At 39.6% G+C, this 20,020-nt stretch overlaps 1 protein-coding gene across 1 annotated transcript in view; it reads left to right on the forward strand.

Moving 5' to 3' along the window:
• Pfkfb1 (6-phosphofructo-2-kinase/fructose-2,6-biphosphatase 1) overlaps positions 1-20,020 on the forward strand; it is a 57,341-nt gene that overhangs the window by 33,522 nt on the left and 3,799 nt on the right. Inside the window, exons 4-11 of the mRNA XM_036175080.1 lie at positions 352-418; positions 1,382-1,456; positions 1,882-1,938; positions 4,434-4,555; positions 7,816-8,023; positions 11,047-11,193; positions 13,288-13,392; positions 18,878-19,007. Of these exons, the coding sequence (XP_036030973.1) occupies positions 352-418; positions 1,382-1,456; positions 1,882-1,938; positions 4,434-4,555; positions 7,816-8,023; positions 11,047-11,193; positions 13,288-13,392; positions 18,878-19,007 (911 nt within the window). The remainder of the gene's footprint in view (positions 1-351; positions 419-1,381; positions 1,457-1,881; positions 1,939-4,433; positions 4,556-7,815; positions 8,024-11,046; positions 11,194-13,287; positions 13,393-18,877; positions 19,008-20,020) is intronic.

Here is a 20,020-nt window from a genome sequence, read left to right on the forward strand (position 1 = left end):
GCTGGAAATTCATTAACTCAAAGACCACATCCCTAGGCCTTACCTGTGTTCATCAACCAATTCAACTTGAGCTCTAGTAGCACACAGAGCACTAAAACTAGGATGCTTTGATTGCTCAACTTTTCTTGTACATGTCGTCTTATATACATCATCTTAAGCTGTACACACAGAGCCAGTTTCAACTGTGACCCCTCTGTACTTAACATGATGCCTAGAACAAAAGGGGCTGTGTAGATGTTTAAAAGATGAATAATTTAGTAGAAAACATATGAGAGATAGTCCATAAGAGAACAAGGGTGAGGGGAACTCATCTAAGAATAGAAATTGTCTGCTTCTTTCTCTGTTTTTCAGGCAGTGTGCTCTGGCAGCCCTAAAGGACGTTCATAAATATCTCAGCCGTGAGGAGGGTCATGTTGCGGTAAATAATCTTCCATTTTCCCCCTCAAGCTGTCATTATGGAAAATAGATAACATGTACTAAGCATTTATTTATGCCATACATTATTCCAAGTACTTTGTTTATATTAATCATTTAATTCACATCGCCCCATGAGATAGTTGTCATTATTATGCTCTATTTTAGATTCCAAAAGAATTACCGTAGAAAGATTCAGTTGTTTCCCATGTTGGTGCAGTATTTGTAGAATCCATACTCTTAAGCCCCATGCTTCATTGATTTGTCCTCAAGATTTAGCAGTATAAAAATTTAAGACTGCAGTAAAACATTGCTGTCTTTTCTTCTATCGAAATGTTATAAACTTTCTTATTAAAAATCCTTGCAATTATAAACATACCATACCAAAATAACAAGACCCAAAGTCTATACAACTCCATGGACTTCCATACAGTTTAGAACATAAGCTGTGAAGCATGTCTTTTGTTGTTGTTTTCTTTTTTTTACAGAGAGATTTGCCCAAACATCTCAGCAATTTAATGTCTTACTTAAATCCTTGGGTTAGAGGTCCTCAAATATGTAGATGCTAAGGATAGGGAAATTTTCCTGTTCCTGAGCTTTTCTAAGGCTTCAGGAAGGACAGGCCTCATCTGGAGATGCAGCTCTATCAGTAATTCATGACTGTTATCAGAGCAAGTCCTTCTTCTAGGCCTGTTACTTTACCTATAACATGATCCTAAGAAAAATCCCCAAACTCTTCATGCCTTATTACATTTGTAGGGTGGAGGACATTTCTGAGCAGACAGTAAGGGCTCAATGAATGCTTTTGAAAGTGACACAAGCCAATTCTAAAGCCTTCTTTTTCTTTAAGACTCTCTTTAAGTTCTGCCCCCTTCTGGAAGCCCTCCACTTGGAACAAAGGTGAATGAAGAATGGTATTATATCAACACTAGATTGAGAGTAAACCAATTTTATTACATGTCTCTAGGTTTTTGATGCTACCAACACTACCAGAGAGCGACGATCATTGATTCTGCAGTTTGCTAAAGAACATGGTTACAAGGTAGAGTGACACAGCCATGCTTACCTAGAGCAAATTCCAAGGAAGTACAAATTAGGGCCCTTAGAGCAGCCAGTCTGGACACCATGGGCTCAGTGTCTAGCTTTCCTGGTAAATTCAAAAACAACAGAGCAGAACAGAACAGGGGGATATCCAGGTTAGGCAGTGGAAGCTGGTTACTGACAGGCTGAGACTGGGGATAGTGAGGTGGCAATGATGAAGGAGTCATGAAAAACATGTTAGATCCAAAACCCAGCAGAAATCTATGGCAATTCAGTTAGAGCCAGGCTGCCTCATAGAAGTCAGAATCCTGAAGGCACCATTGTGTGAAAGCATTCTTTTTAGAAATGTCCCTAGGGATGACTCAGGGATATCAAGAATGGGTATGTTTACTTGGCTCGCCAAAAAGCTCTCTTTTTCTCTTCTAGGTCTTCTTTATTGAGTCTATTTGTAATGACCCTGACATCATTGCAGAAAACATCAAGGTAAGGAACACCAATTACCTTTCTTTCTTAGTCTTTAAAAAAAAGTTTTAATTTAATTTACATTTAAATACACATGTATGTCTATATATGCATACATACATTATGCACGTGCAAGTGTGTCTGTGTGTGTGTGTGTGAGTGAGTGAGAGAGAGAGAGAGAGAGAGAAATGTGTGAAATGTGGAATGCACATGCTGTGGTGTGTATGTAGAGGTCAGAAGATAATTTCATGTGTCAGTCCTCACCTTCTACCTTATTTGAGATAGGGTCTCTTGTTCTCTGTTGCATTTTCCAAGCTAGCTGGCCCTTGAGCTTTTAAAGCATCCTCCTGTCTCCACTTCTCATTTCACAATAGAAGCACTGGGATTACAGATACACCACCACTATATCCAGCTTTATGTGGGTTTCGGTGATCCACATTTAGGTATTCATCCTTGTGTGGCAAACTCTACCCATTAAGTCATCTCTATAACCCTCAATCCTCCTGATTCTGTCTTAGGCTTGGCTCATACCTAAAAGACCACTATAAACTTAAAGCGTTCCTCTCTGAGATGCTCATCCCGCTTTGTATAAGAAGCACTCCCCTGACCATCCTTGCCCAGTGTTCCCATAAAGTTAGATGAAGCCAGCATCTATAGAGCCCTTAGAATGCATCAAGCACTAAGCTTGACTCTCTGGTTTTTTTTTTTTTTTTTTTCACAAAAACCCTGCATGTTTGTTGTAGAGGAGAAACTGAGGCTCCAAGAGTTGAGTTGGCAAAGACTGGTATAGCTCAAAAAAAAATGGAATTAGGAACACATCCCAGCTTGGCTGTCTTTCTCAAAAGCCCATATTCTCTATTGTGCCCCACATTTCACATCAGAATCATTGCTACTTTTAACCTCTTAACTGCATGGTCTAGAATGAGATCACTAACAAACTTTTGTTGTTCCTTGTCCCTTCAAATTACTGGTGCTCAGGAGCATAAGAGATCTTAAAGGCCATCTCTTTCAACCTTTCATCAAGTACTTAAAATTTCAGCTAAGTATTTGTCTATATTTCTGTTCACACCTATAGTAACAATACTCATTGTCCTTTAAAAAAATGTAGCCCAATCAAAGTGAAATTTATCTCCCTGTAACTGCTACACATTTGTCCTATTTTTATCTCTTGGGATGTATAGCATGTTCAAATCTTCTTCCTCTTCATCCACCCAATTATCCATCTATGTATTGATTCAGGAGAAACTGTACACTTGGATAGCCATTGTGGGCATTAAAGATATAGAAACAGTAAAAGCCCTTCTCTTGAACTCACAGTCTAGTTAGGGACACTGACAGATATATAGACAGAGCCCTTGAGATTAGAGATGAGGTAAGGGGAAAGGTTATAGGAACACAGTGGTAAGGGCCACTCTTTCATGCCAGGGGATGCCATGGAAAGCCTCCTAGTAGAGATAACAGCAATATCCTGATGTGTGCACAGGAGTTTTTACAGGTAAAGAATTGAAATGAAGAATAACATACACTAAATGTGATACATCCAGGGAACTAAGTAGTTTGAATCTGATAAAGCAAAATGTGTGTCCAAATAGGAGAGCAGTAAGGGATGGTAGTGAAAAGGCAAGTGGATTTGTCATAATCCACTTGTTAAAATAGTTCATACTTTGTCCTAAAAGACACTTGGAAATGGTAAAGGAGTTTAAATAGGAGAGTCCCATTGTCAAATGTGCATGTTATAAATATCCTGGGAAAAATAAATAAATAAATATCCTTCTGGGAACAGTGAGATGGCTCAATGGATAAAAATGCTCAGCACACAAGCTGGATGACCTGAGTTCAATCCCCAGAACTCATAAAGGTGAAAGGAGAGAACCAACTTCACAAAGTTGTCCTCACACTCACCATGGCATGCATTTGTCCCCCAACACCACATCGTACACATATATATGCACACAATAATAATAATAAAATTATGAAGTAAAATTTTAAAAGGAATACCTTTCTGACTACCAGCAATCAGTCGCAAAGTTCTAGTGAGCATAGGCAAAAAGATTGGCTATTTAAAAAAAAGATTAGAGAGGCTTAGTTTGTGCTAGTGAGTGAGATTCCTTGTAGGCTCAAGTGATTGAGTGGAGGAGTGGGAAATAAAGGAGGAGAAGGTGGACACTGGAGGATTAGGAGGTGCCAGTCTTTGAGAAAGCCAATGACAACATGCCTATTTTCTCAGCAGTGACTAAATACAGGACAGCCTTTATGATCTCAAGTCAAGATAGCTTCTTCTTCTGCAACACAGTTTCCTGTTCTCTTACAGACATTGTTAAGCAGTGTGCTCTAGGAGTAAATACATTGTAAAATATAGCCCAGCTTCTCTTTGGTTGCCTAATTTTGTCAAAGTCTTAAGTTTCCATGCCTTTGTAATGGGGTGTGTGGTAGTCAGTTGTCTGTAAGGGCCCTTTCCAAGTACAATGTCAGGGTCTCTGTTTCTCCACATTTATCCTCTTCCCACCTTCTAACAGCAAGTGAAACTCGGCAGTCCTGATTACACAGACTGTGATCAAGAAAAAGTTTTGGAAGACTTTCTTAAGAGAATTGAGTGCTATGAGATCAACTACCAACCCTTGGATGAGGAATTGGACAGGTAAGAACCCAACAACACCCCAAAGTCAAGGTCTAGAACCTTAGCCCAGTTTTGCTGTCTTATGGGGACCTTAATTTTTCTCTCCATAATATCAGAAGTGGGACTTGATATGTTTTTTATGCCCCCGTGCAGTCCAGTTTTCCGTGAAGCAGTGATTCCTTGATGTGGGATGTATTCATGAGGTGACTAAAGTTGTGCCTTCCTATGTAATAGGCACAGATTGAGACTTTGCTCCCAGAACCAATGCCTCCCTTCTGTGGATATTGTGTTGTTGTTGCAGAAATACTAGTCACATGACTGTCACCTCGGTATCTAAACAGATTTGCCTTTTTTCTTCCATCCCATTCCTGTAGTACCTCCCTAAAGGAGGCTGTGGTAGAGCTGAGATCATAACTTTCCAAAAAGAGGAAACTGAGTCTTAGGGAGCTGAAGCTACTTCCCAAGCTGTTACCATAAGTCATGGGTGAGGCTAGAAGTCTACTCACATAGTCTGTCTCCTGTTGTGTTTCTCCTCTCATAACCGCCATGTGTCTCTTCAATCGGCAAGTCTTTAGAAACCTTGTATGGTGAAGGTGTAAATAGAGTCAAATGAGACAGGCTCTGTCCTTAGGTAGCTTTTACAGAGGTTCAACATATGAAAAGACTATAAAGCAATAAAATAAGACAATTTGCTTTCATGATACCACTTACAGATAGGGAAGTATTGGTTGGCAGTTTAAAGCAGATGTGAGTTTAGATATAAAATGTTCAAAGAAACTCGCTCTCTTTCAAAATGGGTTCTTATGAAAACAGACTCTGGCTACCCATACTCTTTGAGACCCAAGTTTGAAGTGTAAAAAGGCTGTAAATGGTCATTATTACTCTAAGAAGTTTAAAAGCATCCTTTCAGTCTTATCCAATGAAAATGTAAGAAAAATGGGTATTATCACTTGGGAAACTGACAACTGGGATTGATCAGGTCAAACACTTGCCCGGGGCTATACAGTCTATACTGTCAGCAATACAGTCTGTACTGAATGAAGCCTGTATTTCCCAAATTCCAGCCTGATTTCACCCCTTCGCATTCTTCTATCACAGGAAATCTCAAATGATACTTAAAAATTCAGTGTAAGGGGCATGGCCTTCATGTGTAATTTTAGATTACTCACTGTGCATGCTCCCTGAATCAAAGATAACACTTGTTTCTCTCAGAAAGACATTTAATGGAACTGGGTTGTTTATGCTTTGAGAAAAGTGGCTTTTTCAGATTCCACAAAGGCATTGTATAGGCTAACATCATAAGCAGAAAGGGGGCTGAAGGGAAAGAATGACATTAAGGTAACTGAAAGACCTGAGTCTAGACACCTAGAGGGGCACTGTTTGGTTTTGTTTGTTTCTGTTATTCTTTTGATAAGCCCATTGAGCATGAAGAAGATAGATGTAGAAGGCCGGTTTTATTTAATTATTTTTAATAAAATTAGTTATTAATTTATGTAATTAATAGACATTTATAGCTCATGCATCATGGCCAGCTTTAGCAGTGCCTAAGGAAGACAAAGAAGCAAGGTTGCCCCTGTTCTGCTTTAAAGACCAGCAATCTGGAGAAGGTGGTGTATATACAGTTGACCCCAGGTGTGGGAACAGTAAGCCAGATGATTGAAAGAACTCAGAACAGGGAACTTGGCCCACCTTGAAGGAAGAATGCCTGGAAGAACTGGATTATTCAGTAGGCAAGCTAACCATGTGTTCATGGCATCAGCAATGTTGGATCTTGCAAAAAGAAAAAGAAAACTATTCTACAGCCATCTGACAATTAGTGTTTAAAAGCAGCAACAAAAAAGTAGGCAAAAAATAAAACCAAGGCCTTCTCATTAGTATAGTTTATGTATTTTATATTAAATTGCATATGTTAGGAGATGAACATGAACTTTATAATAATTTGTTATTGAGCAATTACAAACATCTTTATATAGCTCTAAACTGCAAGATTTCTTGGAGAGAGTAAATGTTCTAGCTTTTGAAAGATATGTACATAGGAGCTCAACTTTGGAAATCAGCAAGGTACATCATTTCAAGCAAAACAAAAAGTACTTTGAGACACCCGGCCTAATTTGCTCTTAGTATGCAAAGAGGAGAGGACTACTGAGAATATTTTAAGTACAACAGCAGTACAAGAATTCAAAAGTCATGGGTAAAGTGTGGTGCTGAGAGTGGGGAGACCAATGGTAGATAGCGTGTAAAATCACTTAGGCTGTCAGACAGACAAAGCTATGGAATTTGATAATTCCCTTAGAAATACAGTCTAGTATTAGGAAAAGATGTTCATTCATTCATCCAGTCTCTGCAAGATACACAGAAAATATTCAACAAATGCAAATGTTGTGGGAGCCACTGCATATGGATCCCAGAGCTGTGAAAGATGAGACTGTAGATGTAAAGGACTTTTCTAGGAAGATCAAGGAAGCAGCTCTCTGAAACCAAAACCATCAGCAGCCTTATGTGCCCTGGGTTGCTTGTGCCACCCTAGGACTGCATTTCCCACACCTTCCCATGGAGCTCTCTCAGATTCTTACAGTCAAATAACTAGAGATTTATGGCTGTACAGAAGCTGTAGAAGTCTTACTTCATGGCTCTAAGTCTTCCAATCTGTTGTATCTTCATCCCGCCTCCCAGCTCCTCCAGAGACAGGTTGTTGTATTTGATTATTACTCAATATATAGTTTCTAGAGCTGAGCACATAACTAAAGGGACCACCAGGAACTTGGGGCCATGACCACAAGTTTGCTAATGATGTTCTGCACCATTTCTGTATCCCTTCACACCAATACTTGGTATCTGTGCTGTTTGTGATAAGGATGTTGACTATTATCCACGTGTTTTCAAGTGTATGTTTCTGACTGCTCTAAGAGTTCCCAAAGGGTAGATAACTTCTACCCAAAGCACGGTGCCGAAATTCAGATGAAAGTACTTGTGAATTGCAGGTGTAGGCTATAGAGAGGAACCTCAGCCAGTTGCATTGTGATTAGGAAAGGTAAAAAGGCAGATTGACTCAAGCTGAAGAAAGGAGATGGTAGCCCACAGTGATGAGGTCCTTGGGGTTATCAGGAACAAAATCTCTAGGACATATACCTAGAACAAGACTAGGTATAACATCTTGGTAAGTAGAAGCTGAACTCCAGAGAAGGATTGGAAGCAGGATGTGTGGTTGGGAATTTCTCTTGAGATCAACTCTTCATACCATCAGCACCTAAGATGTTTGTTTCTGCTTGGGTCTGGCCCAGTCATCTGTCCTACATCAAGATCTTTGACGTGGGCACACGCTACATGGTAAATCGAGTGCAGGACCATGTTCAGAGCCGTACAGCCTACTACCTCATGAACATTCATGTCACACCTCGATCCATCTACCTATGCCGGCATGGTGAGAGTGAACTCAACCTCAGAGGCCGCATTGGAGGTGACTCTGGCCTCTCCACTCGGGGCAAACAGGTAAGGAAGGCTCCAAAGACTCAGGTGGGCAGACTAGGTGGGGTGGCCAATGACTGGGTTTTGAGGAGAAGTATCCTTTGATGGGAAAGGAGCAAATTATGATCGATCCTTGTCTTCTACCATGAGTCACTGAATCCTGTCACAGACATTGAATGGTTCCCATATGCCTACTGCTTCTGCAAAATCAGTAGCATGGTCCTCTAAGGCTGCTCAAATCTAGCTGCTTCTTGAGCTCTATCACAGAGACCACCCTTTCCATACTTGATGTCTCTCCTCATCATCCACCACTCTCTCCTTTGCTCATGCTCACCTTGCTGTCCCTTTTGGTCCTTCTGTCAGCTGGTAACTGTCAAATACATAGATAGGTGAACTGAGGGTCTCAGCCTGAATCCCTCTTCTTCATGACTCAGTGTTGATGTTCTCCCCTACTTCATTTGACAAAACACATTGCCCCTACCCTACTGCTTCTTATCACTCCATTTCCTTCCAAAGTCCTGCATCTGCTCCAAGATCTAGTCATCCTGGAATTCCTCACTATTCACTCCTTATCTCTTGGGTCACTGGCCTTTGGGAACATCCCTCCTCATTGTGGTCTGTTACTGACTCTCTCTGGTCATTACTCTCCCTGTTCCCAGCCTGATAAAGAAACCTTTCCATTCTGGGTACTGGTTTTATAAAGGGATTTACTTCTCAGCTTCTGGTCCTTTATCTAGGCTTGTTATCACACATGTTGCTGGGGAAAATCACTTAGGGATAGCATAGGGAGGAAATGAAGTACAAGAGAGGCATTACTGGTTCTTAGTGTCTTTTTAAAAAAACAAATTTTATTTGCTTTTATTTTATGTGTATGTTTGTTTTGCCTGCATGTGTGTCTGTATACCATGTGCATGCCTGGTGTCCACAAAGGCCAGAAGAGGGCATCAGATGTTCTGGAGTTTAGATTGTTGTGAGCCATCATATGGATGCTGGGAGCAATAACAGCCAGTGCTCTTAACTGCTGAGCCAACTCTACAGCCTTTTTTTTTTTTTTTTTAAATACCATCAGTAATGTGAACTAAGCATAACTGTCATTGTTTATGGATGAGGAAGCTGAGCAACAGAGACAGAAAGCAGCCTCAGATCACATGGTCAGTACAAGATAACATAGGCAGGACTGAAAACTAGGCCTTCCTGCCTTGCCTCAGCACCCCTGCTTGATAGGAGGGAGATGTCCCAAACTGGGACTGTTCCTAAAGCCTTGTCGTCAGAGAACCTTTCTGATTCCTGTGGACTGGAAATTTCCCTCTGGAAGTTGTCTCTTCCCTGACTCTTACCTCTCATGCTCTCCAGAACAGAGGCTGAGATCATTTGAGGTATTTTTCATCTCCAGGATTTCTTTGCTATAGTTAGTCCATTTCTTACTTGCACAGCTCATTTTCTTACATGGAGAAGGTTCCATGCCCACATGAGTACCTCCTGCACACACAAATGTGTGTATATATGCACGCATCTGACCCAAACCTTTACATTCTTCAGCCCCACTGCACCAGACCTGGTTTTAAAGGCCAGCCACCCTAATCTCTATAACTTTCACTTAACTAGTACCTACTGTGTACCAGGAAATAGTTTGCTTTCCACACAGCTCAGAGACAAGGCTGGATAAGTGCATGATGTTTACATTTTATAGGTATGGTATGAGGTCAGAGATGGGCACTATGTAAGGAAGCTATTAGGAATTTGCCTTTCTCTTACTCTCTCAAGCAAGGGCTTCTTCTACCCATGAACACTGACTTCTGACTTGCATCTATCATACAAATTTGTGCCTATGCCCATTTGTGCAGATTTACCTAGGACATGCCATGTTTGATTAGCACCTTGAACACAGGGCTCCCATGGCCCTTTGTGGTTCCCTTCTGCACTGCCATTGTTTCTCTAAGTGGCTGGATCTGGAGGGATTAACACTCCAGCATCCAAAACAGGGCTATGACTACTCAATGCATGTGCAAATGCCTTTCAACTGGGTATCAGGATCCCCATTCAAGCAATGGGAATTCACAGCATGTCTTTCATATTCTGGGCACTTATAACCTTGGAACCCCATTGTAATGGCCTGAAATCTGCTTCAGTGCAACTAGCTGATAGTTTCTTCCAGTCTCCAACTGAGGACAGGCTATGGTCACAGGAATATTAACTTTCAGGCCCAAGTGTAGCCCCAAGGACCACTGGAGATGGAGTATAACCAGAACTCCATGATGTGATTTGATTAACCTCAGACATATAGAAAGATACCTAGAAGTGCTGGATGTCATCAGAAATGGAAGGAGAAAGCATGCAGACCACAGGGTGTTCCATTTGTTCTTAGCCTCCACATATGTTAGAGGTGGGCCTGTTTGAATGAATGATTCACCTAGTAGAGGATTCAGTGAACAAACATCAGTGTCCCCTACCCTAAGCATAGATACTCCTTTTTACTTTCTTTCATCCTTAGTGGTTCAGGAAAAGATATGGCTTTTATTTTTGACCCTTTATGACTGCACATATTTGTTAGATAAAATTCATTATTTCCATGCTAATTGTATATTGGCCCATCATCTTATGGGCTTAATATTGTATGTGATGAGAACGTTCAAAATCTTCTAAGGGTTTGGATATGTACAGCACCAATTTTTAACAATAGCTACCTTACTGTGCATTGGAATATTAGGACTTATTCTCTTAACTGTAACTTTGTACCCATTGCTCACTCTCTAACCATAACTTTGTGTCCTTTGATCAGCCTCTCTGTATCATACCTTCTCAAGCGTATGTCTTTATGTAATTTTTTTTGTGGTGCTAGGATTAGAACCCAGCACATCAGTATCTGTTAGGCAAATGTTCTACCTCTGAGCTATAATCCCAGGTTTATCTTTATATAAATTTAACCCTCGTTTTCTTGCTTGTCCTTCAGTACTTCACCATTCACGAGAGGTTTGAACTTGTTCTTATGGCTCCCTTGGTCTTTCCCTTCTCACTTCTTTTTTCCTTTCTTTCCTTTGTACCCCTAGTATGCCTATTCCCTGGCCAACTTCATTCAGTCTCAAGGCATCAGCTCCCTAAAGGTGTGGACTAGCCATATGAAGAGGACCATTCAGACTGCTGAGGCCCTAGGTGTCCCCTATGAACAGTGGAAAGCCCTGAATGAGATTGATGCGGTAAGATGGAAAGGGTTAATGTCCTGCCATGTATGTATGGAGGTGGTAATTAATTCTAAGATTATCTCATGGGTTACCTCTATTCTAGGGAACCTAATTAGTTCATCAAACCTTGTTCTGTGTTTTGTCAACCAACCATGTATAAGAGATTTTGTGAAGTTCAGCATTGGATTGGCCTATGGGAACATCTGTGGGGCATTTTCATGATTTCTAATTTATATAGGGGGACCAGCTCACATGGGCAGTATCATCCCTAGGCAGGTAGATCTGGGCTGTATAAGAAAGGCATCTTAATATGAGCCTTAAGGTAATAATCAAGTAATCATGTTTCCTCCATGGCTCTTGCCCTGATTTCCCTTAATGATGGACTGTCATCCTGCCCAAAATGCTTTTGGTCATGGTTTATCACAGCAAGAGAACCAAACTAGACAACTTAGATAAGGTAGTTGTTATTTTTACATTTTGCAGATGAGGAAAGTTAAAGTCAGAGAGGTTAAGCATGTCGCCTAAAGTCAAAATAAGAAGGCAATGGTCATTTCCATAGGCAAAAAGCCTCACAATAAGCCTCAGAATAGAAGCTTAAAAGAGTCTAAAAGAATCTTTGTGCACTTTATTTCCTATGAGTAATGTCCATTCGGAAAGGCTGACACTGCAGAGCTGTTTGTAATTTGTAAGTGTTCTATTCCCTGCCCCTGAAGGAAGCCTGGTAGATAGTCCAAAATGACAACAGCCCGAGTCTGTGACCCCAGGCACCAAACAAATAGAGTTTAATTAAAACTCACACACTTCGAAGGAAATGTCAATAACAATATCACTTGTTACCACCAGCACCAGCAGCCTTGCCTACGGGGATTTGTCAGTAGACTTGGAAGCTCTCAGAATTTATCTTTCTAGACCCACTCTGAAACCATTAAAAAATTTCCTAGTTTTTGCCTTCTGAAGTATCTGTGGATAGATTTTTCCCAGAGATATTAAAATAGAGGGCAGGACAGGAAGATTAAAGAAGGCTATCCAATGGGAGAGTTGCACTGTATTGTGTACTTGCATACAGTTTCAGACACCTGCCACAAGTATGCTTAAAGGTATACACATGCTTCACAGTCACAGCAACCCTCTTCTGCCAATCATGTCTGCACTATATATGCACACAAATCTAGAAATAAATAGAGGCACATCATATACATATATGCATTTCCTATGGGTACAGGTGAGCAAGCCATTGACGTGTACACAGCACTAATACATAGCTTCAGACATAGTCACACAGATACAAATATATAGCAGAAATATAATGCAGAATGCACATATTCATGGATATATGCCAACAATACGCATGAAGACACATGCCACAGAATCACCACATGGGTATATTCTCAGATACTTAGACACTCTGTACATACACATAGAGACTACAAGTGCACTACATATGCAAAAATAGATACATAATATATACACAAACACAAGGCTTTGAACATATCTCAAGCACACTGATGTGTTTATCTAATTCTTTATCAATAAAAAAATCAGGAGTCAGATATTGAGGTAAGAACTTGAGTGATCAGAGAAGCAGAGAAACCACCAGCCACCTCTTCTCTCCTCAGTTCCTCCATCCAAAAGGCCTGAGATCCTCTTTCAGCCCCACCTTACTACTTCCTATCTCCTATCCTCAGTTCAAGACCTCCATGGTTAATTTCGGTCAGCTAGTGGCTAGCTACACCCTCTGACTCAAAGCAAACTTTATCATCAGAATGCAATCAAAATATCACAGCAGCACACATAATAAGCATGCTGCACGTGCTTATAAACACAGTAGCAAGTCCCTATTGTATATATACCTATATATAATATACACATACAGAACTATTGAGGTAATCATAGGAAAATATCATATACTCAGTCTGAACACACCCTTCCATTTGTCTTCACACACACCTCACACACACATACACACCATAGGCAACAGGTACAACTCAAGAGGTACATTCACAGAAACCCAGATGTTATACTATTCTATAATCATTGGTCTCTGAACTGTGGGAAAAGCTATGTGGATTTCCCTTGGTGTTTATATTGTTCACAAATACTTTTTAATAGGGTGTCTGTGAGGAGATGACCTATGAAGAAATCCAGGAACACTACCCTGAAGAATTTGCACTACGCGACCAGGATAAATATCGTTACCGCTATCCAAAGGGAGAGGTAAAGTTGAAGGGGTGGTCTCACTCCTAGGATTCTTCCCCTGTATCTTCATTCCAACTGCCAGAGTTTTGTAAATAGCTTTAGAAGCAAGGCAAAGCATGTTTTCAGTAACTGTCACCTGTCAACATACATGATCTGATCCTTAGCTGTTAGGCAACCTAACTCTCTTCTTTTAAAAATATTTATTTATTTATTTATTTATTCATTCATTCATTCAGTGTGTGCATGCATGTATGCCATGGCCTGCATACTTGTGAAGGTCAGAGAACCCATGGGACTCAATTCTCTCCTTCTATCATGTGATTCTGAGGATCAAACTCAGGTCGTCAGGCTCAGTGATAGTTGCTATGACCTACTACTCCTCTTTTTTTTAAAGCTACATATTTGCCTGCTTATAGGCATTATGTACTTCTAGAAGAATACACTTTATCCAATGCCTTGTATTTGTCATTTTCTCACTGGACAACTTGAAATAGCTCAATATACTCTAATTCTGTAATATTTTATTGCCAACTTGCCTAAAGTTCCAGGCTCTCTCAGCAGTTGGCAAGGAACAAAAGCTATTAGTTTAATCAACTTCTTGGCTACCATATGAGCCAGACCATAATTTTCCTGTCTCTATATGAGATGAATGCTTATTGCTTTCAGTACAGCCTCTACTTAGCCAGTTCTGCATTTTAATATATTTATTAGTCATACTCCATCTCTGATCCAAAACCCTATGAACAGTTATCTGAAAATATGGACATCTGGGAAGATAAAACAGTAGATGTTATGTTCAGTCACAAATCACTTTAATATTTTCATCTTCATTCTCAGAAGGGACTTTATTAAGTTAATGTTATTTGTTCTCATTTCCTTTATATATATATTTAGGCTGTGTTATTAGAGGCATACAAATTTAAAGCAGTGTTGTCTTCTCACTGCATTACATATTTTTATTAAGAATGACTTAATTCTTTTTTCCTTACTAATGCTATTTACCTAACACAAATCTAGCTCTCCATGGTATCTTCTAACCATTTTCTGAGTTCATCTTTATTTATTCGCTTTCAACTTCTCTGAGTACTTTTGTTTCATTTATGTCTCTTATAAGCAGTTTATAGTTGAATTTTGTGGTTTTTAATCCAAACTGAAATATGCCTTTTGAATACTAAGCATGGTACATATATTTTATTGGTATTACCGACTTTTTAACATTTGTTTCTATTGTCTTGAACTTTCTATGCTTACTTTATTTTTCTCTTGCTTTCCTTAGGATTGAGTTTTTCATCAGTATGTGTTATAATCTGTTTCCAGATTCTTATGGAGGTTACGCTAACTTTAAAAAAATCCATCATGGTTCTTTCTGTTTTTGAAGATATCCCACTAAGGGTATGAGGTCAAAATATTGTACTTTAAAATCACTCCAAATAATTTGTTGTGCATTGCTATACAATCAACTTGAACATTTAACTTTTTATATTTCTTTTTTAATTAAATTTTTTTCATATAATATATTTTGATTATGTTTTCCCCTCCCCCAACTCCTCCCAGATCCTCCCTACCTTCCCTCTTGCCCAACTTTATGTTGTTCATTCTGTCTCTCTCCTCTCTGCCTCTTTCAGAAAAACAAAAACACAAAAAAATGAAAATCAAAACAAACAAAAAAACAATAAGACAGAAAATGCCAAAACAAAACAAAAAGCTCACAAAAACAAAACAGATAAATCATGGAGTTAATTTTTCATTGGCCAGCTACTCTTGAGTATAGAGTCTGCTCTGAAGTGTGCTTGATATACCAGTGATAATACATTGGAGAAAACTGATTTGCGATTTTGCCAGTGGGTATCAGTTGCAAATAGCTTCTTGGTTAGGTGTGGGACCCCATGTCCACTCCCTCCTCTCAGTGCTGAGATCCTGAGTGACTTGAATCTATATCATGCTACCATAGATTCACGTGTGCATCAGTCCTGTTGTATCTGGGAGACACTATTTTCTTATTTTTCTGGAAGTCATCCATCACCCCTGACTCTTAATCTGTCTGCCTCCTCTTCAACATAAGATCCCTTAGTCTTGAAGGGAGGGGTTTGATGAAGACATCCCATTGAGGACTGAGTGTTCCAAAGTCTCTCACCCCCACACATTGTCCAGTTGTGGGTGTGTGTTTATTTCCATCTACTACAACAGGAAGCTTCTCTGATGAGAATTGAAGTCATTTATAGTTAATGCTCTTTTAGCAGAATAATAGTGTTAGATTTTCCCATAGGCCAATGACTTATCTAGTGTCAGGTTCTTGGACACTTTAGCAGTGTCATGTATAGGTTCCATCTCATAGAATTAGGCTTAAATCCAATTAAAAACTGGTTTGTTGTTCTCATAACATTTGTGCCACCATTGCATTAGTGTATCTTGCAGGCAGGTCACTGTTAAAAGGCACGGGTTTTGTAGCTGGGTGACATTGACAGTTACCTTTTCTCCTCTGGTAGTGTGCAGAGTACCTTCCAGCGCCATAAATGCTAGTCAGTAGGGGTAAAGCTTAGTTGGGTACCAACTCAACTTCTCTGTGTTTGATGACATAAGTAAGTTGTGTCTTCAAAAATAGGGCCTTACTATCAGATTGTAGAGAAAAACCAATAGCCTGCATTGTTTTGTGGCCTTCTGTGGGACCCCTTTGGCCAATGACTCAACAAGATGTAACCCATTCCTGGGACTGGAATTTTTACTTGCTAACATAAGATGTCTAATTGGGACATTGTCTCTCTTATTCTATGGTGACTCCATTTAGTTTCCTTTTGTGTATGTGTATATTTTAGGAAGCTTCTACAGTAGGTTTCCATGTGGTTTTTCAAAAGGCCTTTATAGTTAGTTGTCCCTCCCATATTCCCTCCTTTACCCTACTTTCCCATACCCTCCCCAAGGAAGAGGAGATAGAACATTATGTTCGGGAGTTATAAAGGTGAAACTAGAATAGGAGCAGTTAGTATTTGAATATGCATGACTAACGATCTAAAAACCAATGCCTCTGCTATCCCCTAAGTAGTATAGGATCTTTCAAACATCAGTAACTTCCTCTCTTTACTTATGTGTCTTATATTTTCATGTAGCCTCAATCTCTTATTCCCTAGATGAACTACTGTGTCGTAACTGTTATCATTACTTTATAAGTCATTTAACTAAAAGTTTACTGATCCTTTGATCATTCTTGCTTCTATCCCAAGTTCCATTTTTCCATCTTGTTATGAAAGTTTCTCTTCTGAAAATATGTCATTAGTACTTTCACCCTTCCTATTACCTAAAACTATCTTGGGAGTGCAACCTCAATCCTCAATGTTAATTGGTTACATATGAAACTCCCAGTTGATTATCATTTTCTCAGCACTTTAAAGATATTCCTCTCATTGTTTTATTGTTTCCAGTATGGCTAAGAAATTGTTCAGTTTCATTATTGTTTCATTGGTTAAGTGAAAAAAAGCTTTTATATCTGTGTTACCTTTAAGCTCCACTCTTCTATATCTAGATACTTACTTGATTTACCCTCCCTTCCTCCTTCCTCACTTCCCTTCATCTCTCTCCCCTCCTCTCCTTTCCTCTCCTCATCTTTTTCCCCTTTTCTTCTCCTCTCCTCCCCACTCTCCCCTCCAATTCTCTCCTCCATCTCCTTAGTCCCCCTTTTCCTTTCCACTCTCTTCTCCTCTCCTCAACATCCCTCCACTCCTCCCTTTCTCTCTCTCTCTCCCTCTCTCCCTCCCCCCCCCTCTCTTTCTTTCTTTCTTTCTTCCTTGTACTAAGGTTATAAAACTTCCTACATGTATGCCTTCAGCCTTTTAAAATAAATTGTTACCGGAAGCTTTTCCCATCAGAATCAGAGAGGCAGATACATTTTCTTACTTTTTTCCTGTTGATGGACTTTTTCTATTTTAAACTTTTATGGAGGCTATAATATCGGGAACTATGGGGGTCCAGGAAGAATCTACAACGAGCTGATAATTTAATCCTTGATGAAAAGAAATGAATCTATGTACACGAAACTCCTTAGTCCATACACTTTCTTCTTCTGTGTCAGTTCCCTCTCTACACAGCTTCTGTTCTGCTCGCGTGCCTAGTTTCTTTCTTGCCTGATTTCTCTCTACATTTACCTGCTGTCCCCTCTAGGTTCTGTCTTAATTCTCTCATCTTAGTTCTGCCCCTTCTAGGTTCTCATCTATCCAGTTCTTTCCCATTTTAACACTTCTCTCATCTCCTTCTCTCTCATCTTGATCTTCCTCATTTTGTTCTTCCCCATCTGGCTCTCCTTCATCTTCCATCTTGTTCCTCTGGTACTGTCTTCTAGCCTTTCAATCTAGTTCCTCTCCAGTTCTTACCCATCTAGTTCTTCCATTCTCTTTTGTCTTCTTCATCTCATCCTCATGTTCTATATGTCAAATCCTCCTCTAAGTCTCCTTATACCTTTCTGTTCTCCATCCTCAAGTTCTCTGTGGTATTCAGTTATAAACCCAAGCAATAGCAATCCTCCCCCTCCAGCCAGGTCACCAGGCTTGAATTCTTACAGGGTCATAAAGGCAGGTAAGAGTTTTCCTCAGGCAGTGACCACCAGGCTTTCTTTTATCATCCCATAGGTGAGTGGTTAAAGGAGGAGGTCAACTGAGAACTAATGATCGGTTAGTAGATCAAAAAGGGAATTGATGTGCTCAATCTACATCCCTAGAAGAGGTTAGGTAAGAAGTTAGGAGTCTATAATGTTAGTAAAGCTGTATAAGAAAGGAGGGTCTCACCTTAAATTGCACAAGAAATAAAGCTATCCGCCTGACCTAGGAAACAGGCAGTTTCCTCAAGGGTGTTACCTTAGTTCAGGAAATTGTTTGGCCTTGGATGCTTGATAGGTATTTTAGATAAATACACTGTTAGGAGTTCTTGGAACCACACACAGAATACAAAAAAATCATTGTGGAAATCGGCCAATATATATACAAAAGTTAAAATATCACCAAGCCTTCTTAAGACATGGCTTGACCTTAGTGGTAGCTTTTGTGATAATAGCCATTACATTTTCCTGCGGCAATATAAAGATTTGTCCTCTGAGAGTCTCATATTTATGTTGAATCCCAACTCCTAGCTTAACTCCTATTTCTATAAGGTTTTTGAAATCCCAGCTTCTTGGTTAATGAGATTGCCAAATATCCCAGTAGAGCTGTGGCATCTACACCCACTTACTTTGTTTTCATTTTGGAATACTATGGGTCAGAATTTTCCTTTTTTTTTTAATGCCAGTCGTACAGTTAAGTACATATCTCATAGTGGGGGGTATAGTGTTGTCTTTTAGCCCACATTTATTGATTGGTTCATTTAACAGACAAGAAACTAAAACCCTAAGAAACAAGTGATTTGCCTTAGTCACACTGTTGGGTCAACAACTCAACTGGCTCCCAAACCAAGTTTTTTCCTCTGGGTAAATATGCTTCACTCCCACTTCCACTTCTTACCAAGTATTTCTTTTTTTGTTTAGTCCTATGAGGATCTGGTTCAGCGTCTTGAGCCAGTTATAATGGAGCTGGAACGACAAGAAAATGTACTAGTGATCTGTCACCAGGCTGTCATGCGGTGTCTCCTGGCATACTTCCTGGATAAAAGTTCAGGTACCATCGCACCCCCATTCCTGGTATGAAGAGGTGGATATGATTTGAGATGCTGATGTCAGCAATTAGAAGTTTTTATCTTGGGTTGGCGATTTAGCTCAGTGGTAGAGCCCTTGCCTAGCAAGTGCAAGGCCCTGGGTTCGATCCTCAGCTACCCCCCCCAAAAAAAGAAGTTTATATCTTAGTGGTTAAAAGCACAATATTTAAAACGAAGATATTTAGGTTCAAACTTGTTACACGTGTCTGTGCTACCTTCAGTAAGTACTGTTACCCCGTCCTCCACCACCCTGTTTTCTCAACTATAAAAATGGAACAAATTAATGGTAAAATTAAACTAAACATGTTAAAAGCCAATAACAGATGATGCATTTATGGGCTATATTGCCATTCATTATTAGTATACTCTTAGTTAATCTATAGAATCTGCATATTGAAAGCCAGCATAAACAGTCTGCCACAGCTTCACATGCTGAGCCAGTATAGCTCTGAAGCACACTGGCCTCAGCTGAGAGTGAGATCTGTGCCCTTGCTGTAGGAATAATTTCTCCAAGATAGCAATGTCTACAATTTAATTTTTTCAAGTGGTAATTTATTTTTCAAAACTATCTAGACCCTGTATTTATGAAAGTATGTATACACAGACTCTATATATTGCCATATATACACAGACTACTTATGCTATGCTGTCATACATATTTATACAGGCTTCATATACTGCCATATGTGTGTGTATACTTTATATATACATACATACATACATACACTAAGACTTCATATATTATCATACAGACTTTATATACAGCCATATATGTGTGTGTGTATGTATATAGACTATATATGCTGCCATACATATGTATACACAGACTTCAAATCCTGCCATATATATGTATACAAAGTATATATATACTACATCTTATTCTCAGGTGGCTTGGCACCACCTTCATATGACAATCCATTTCTAATGTGGATGCTGAAATGTTGGCATTTTCAAAATATTTTGAAGGTATTTGGGA

This window comes from Onychomys torridus, chromosome X (assembly GCF_903995425.1).
Source record: "Onychomys torridus chromosome X, mOncTor1.1, whole genome shotgun sequence".
Lineage (NCBI taxonomy): Eukaryota > Metazoa > Chordata > Mammalia > Rodentia > Cricetidae > Onychomys > Onychomys torridus.